At 17.0% G+C, this 3,370-nt stretch overlaps 1 protein-coding gene across 1 annotated transcript; it reads left to right on the forward strand.

Moving 5' to 3' along the window:
- Nucleotides 1-357: 357 nt before the first annotated feature.
- LOC102679888 (peroxisomal membrane protein PEX13) lies at nucleotides 358-2,769 on the forward strand. The gene is made up of 5 exons (XM_006624219.1): nucleotides 358-619; nucleotides 968-1,222; nucleotides 1,661-1,908; nucleotides 2,028-2,207; nucleotides 2,293-2,769. The coding sequence occupies exons 1-5, from the start codon at nucleotides 552-554 to the stop codon at nucleotides 2,646-2,648; spliced, it is 1,107 nt and encodes a 368-aa protein (XP_006624282.1). The 5' UTR covers nucleotides 358-551; the 3' UTR covers nucleotides 2,649-2,769.
- The last annotated feature ends 601 nt before the right edge of the window (nucleotides 2,770-3,370 follow it).

Raw genomic sequence — 3,370 nt, forward strand, 5'->3', positions numbered from 1 at the left:
ACTTTAAAAGTATTTATGCCTATGTGTGATGTCATGCAAATAATTTTATCTTTAGCCAATTATTTGATATAAATATATATGGTCTAAGAGTTGCGTGAAAATATACCTTTAATATTATTATTTGTTACATTATAGTTGTTTGTTTAAGACTGTTTTCTTTCAGAAATTCTTTCAAAAATGTCTTAAGGATTATTGATTTATTGAATTTTTAATTTATTACAATAGTAATGATTAAATTCAAAATCTTCAATAAAGATTTTTTTATTTGTGAATTTTAATTTTGTTTTTACTACTATTACCCGCTTATTTCGCATTTCATATATATATATGCAATTTGAATTTCGCTCTCAATTAACATGTCGATATTGTTTACCTTAAAGTTAAAGTCATGTGATAACAAGATAATACAATTATCAAAAAATGTGTTTATACATATTTCTATGTTAAATATATATACTATATACAAATGACATTTTTATATATAAAAAGGTTATGAACTTTGTACAATAAGTTACACTACTAAGAAAATGATAAGCAAATTATCATAAAGTATGGCGCCTGAAAGAATGAATGATAATAATGGGAATCAATTAAAAAATGTACCTAACATCATAACAAGGTATTAGTTTTATTAAAAAAAGATTTCAATTAATACAATATTACAAATATTGTAATTATATATTTATAATAAATTAATAATAAACAATTTAAAAAAAATATCTACAATCTAAGATTTATCGATAAAAACTTGATATTTCATTAAGAAAATTAATAAAAATTATTTTTTAGATTTCAATTCAATTTCTAATTCAAAAACAATTTGTAATAATAAAAAATTAAAGAATTTAAATAATTTTTCTTTATTAATAAATAAAATTATTAAAAATAAATTTCTTTAATAATAAAATTAATAATAAATTTTTTCTTTTAAATAATAATAATATTTTATAAAATGATTTCATTGCAGTTTACCAAATGCATTATCACAATTTCCTGTTTCAAATATTCAATCGGGAAATCCTCCACCTGTACCTCCACGTCAACCAGTTCAAAATTATTATGGATTTAATGATAGATTGTTTGGACCAAATCATTATAATGGATATGGTTTGAGTTACAATAATCAATATAGAGGATTTAATGGAAGTTCATATAATCCAATATATTCTAATTATAATAATTATGGAATATTTGGTGGACATAGTACTGATACTGAAAATAGGTATGCTCATGTTTTTAAAAATAATTTAAAAACAATATTAATATATTTTAAGTTATTTATTATGTTATTTTAAATTATTCAAAATTAAAATAATTTTATATATATAATAATTATATATATAAATATATATAATTATTATATATTATTATTAAATATATATTATAATTAATATTATAATTAAATATATATATATTTCTTTATTTTCATATATAATTTTTAATATAAAATTATATCTTTTAATAATTCTTTATTAAAATATCTATTAATAAAATTTATAATAATTTCAATTAAATTTGAAATTTTGTGAGATGTAATTATGAATTTATGAATCTGACAAATAATATTTGTAGTTAAGTTATATATAGAAATAAATAAAATATATGTATGATTGAGATAGTTTATATATATTAGTAATATTGTTTTTAATTATTTTTACAGATTTTTTCATTATGTTGAAGAAAATACTAGACCAACATTCCATTTAATTGAAACAATTCTTCATACATTTTCATCTATGACAATGCTTTTAGAATCTACATATTTTGCTTTAACAAATTCATTTAGAGCAATTTTAAATGTTGCAGAAAATATTGAAAAATTACGATCAACTTTAAATCAATTATTTAGCACATTTGCTTTAATTAAATTTTTAAAGTGGTTATATAAAAAAATTATATATACTATTGGTAAGATTTATTAATATTATATGAATTTAGAATTTTTATATTTATAATGAAAAATTATTAAATATTATATTAACTATATTCTGTTATAAATAATAAATTTATTATTATTATTTTTTTAGGTTCTAAAAATCAAGATTTAATAAATGAAGAATTATGGAGTAAATCATTAACAAAAATTGAAGGTGAAAATGTTCATAATTCTTCTTTTTGGTCTGGATTTATAATATTTAATATATTTTTTGTAGTACCATATATAATTCATAAAATTTCATATAATATTAAAAATATGCAAATGAAAGGTATTAAAATATAGAATGTGTAATTATATAATTAAATAGTTATATTTTTAATAATTGTTTTAAATTTCATAAATATAATTTTTAGGAAAAGATCCAAAAGAATGGCATCAGATTGAGGAACCTGCATATATTGCAACAGTGTTACATGATTTTATTGCAGCCAATAACAATGAACTTAATGTAAAAGCTGGTCAAAAAGTTTATCTTGCGCCTAGAAATCTACAACCAAAAAATTTACCAGGATGGTGTAAAGTCAGTGATAGTGTAAATATTGGTTTTATTCCTTACAATTATATTAAAGTTATAGGACAATTGAAGAAAGTGAAAAAAAATAATGAAGTAATCCATCTAAATGAAGAAAAATCTTTAATAAATGAAAACTATAATAATACTGATTCAAAAACTATTAAAAATAATAAAAATATTGAAAATGAAGCATAGAGAAATTAGTTTGATAATTTTATTAATTTTTATAAGTTTTAACAATAATAATTTAAAATCTATTTTCAAATATACAGAAATTGTTCAGCAATAAACAATTTAAAATACATATAAAAGAATATTTGCCGATAAATTTTTTATTTTATTTTATAGATTATTTCATGATTTTTAATTTAGTATTTTTAATATAAATTAGAAATAGAAATTTGAAAAAATTAAAAAATATGAATTCTGAAATAATCATATTTTGAAAAATAAAAAATTTTTTTAAAGTAAATATTAAATTTAAAATACATATATAAATTATGCATGAAATTAAAATATTAATATGTATGAAATTAATTTATTATTTTATAGATGTGATAATAAACTAATATACATGTATTATACAGTATTTGTATTCATACTGTAATTTATTTTATGTATTTTATTATTAAATGATGATGAAACTTTTTATTTAAATTTTTATTTATAATAAAATAGATATTTCAATAAATATTATTTTACTTATTATACTGAAAAAATTAAATATTAAAAAGTAATATAGTTATTTATTATTACATTATATACTCGCATAGAAAATTTTAATTTCTAAAAAATTCGTTAAAAAAATAGATAAACTCACTCGAAATGAGTTTAAAATTTTTTTAATTAAGTAATTGTACTTACCATAAGTAGATAAAAATTACAATAAAAAATAATTAACTTAAAGTAAAAAAAAA

The sequence above is a fragment of the Apis dorsata genome, unplaced genomic scaffold, assembly GCF_000469605.1.
Source record: "Apis dorsata unplaced genomic scaffold, Apis dorsata 1.3 scaffold_1001, whole genome shotgun sequence".
Taxonomy (NCBI): Eukaryota; Metazoa; Arthropoda; class Insecta; order Hymenoptera; family Apidae; genus Apis; species Apis dorsata.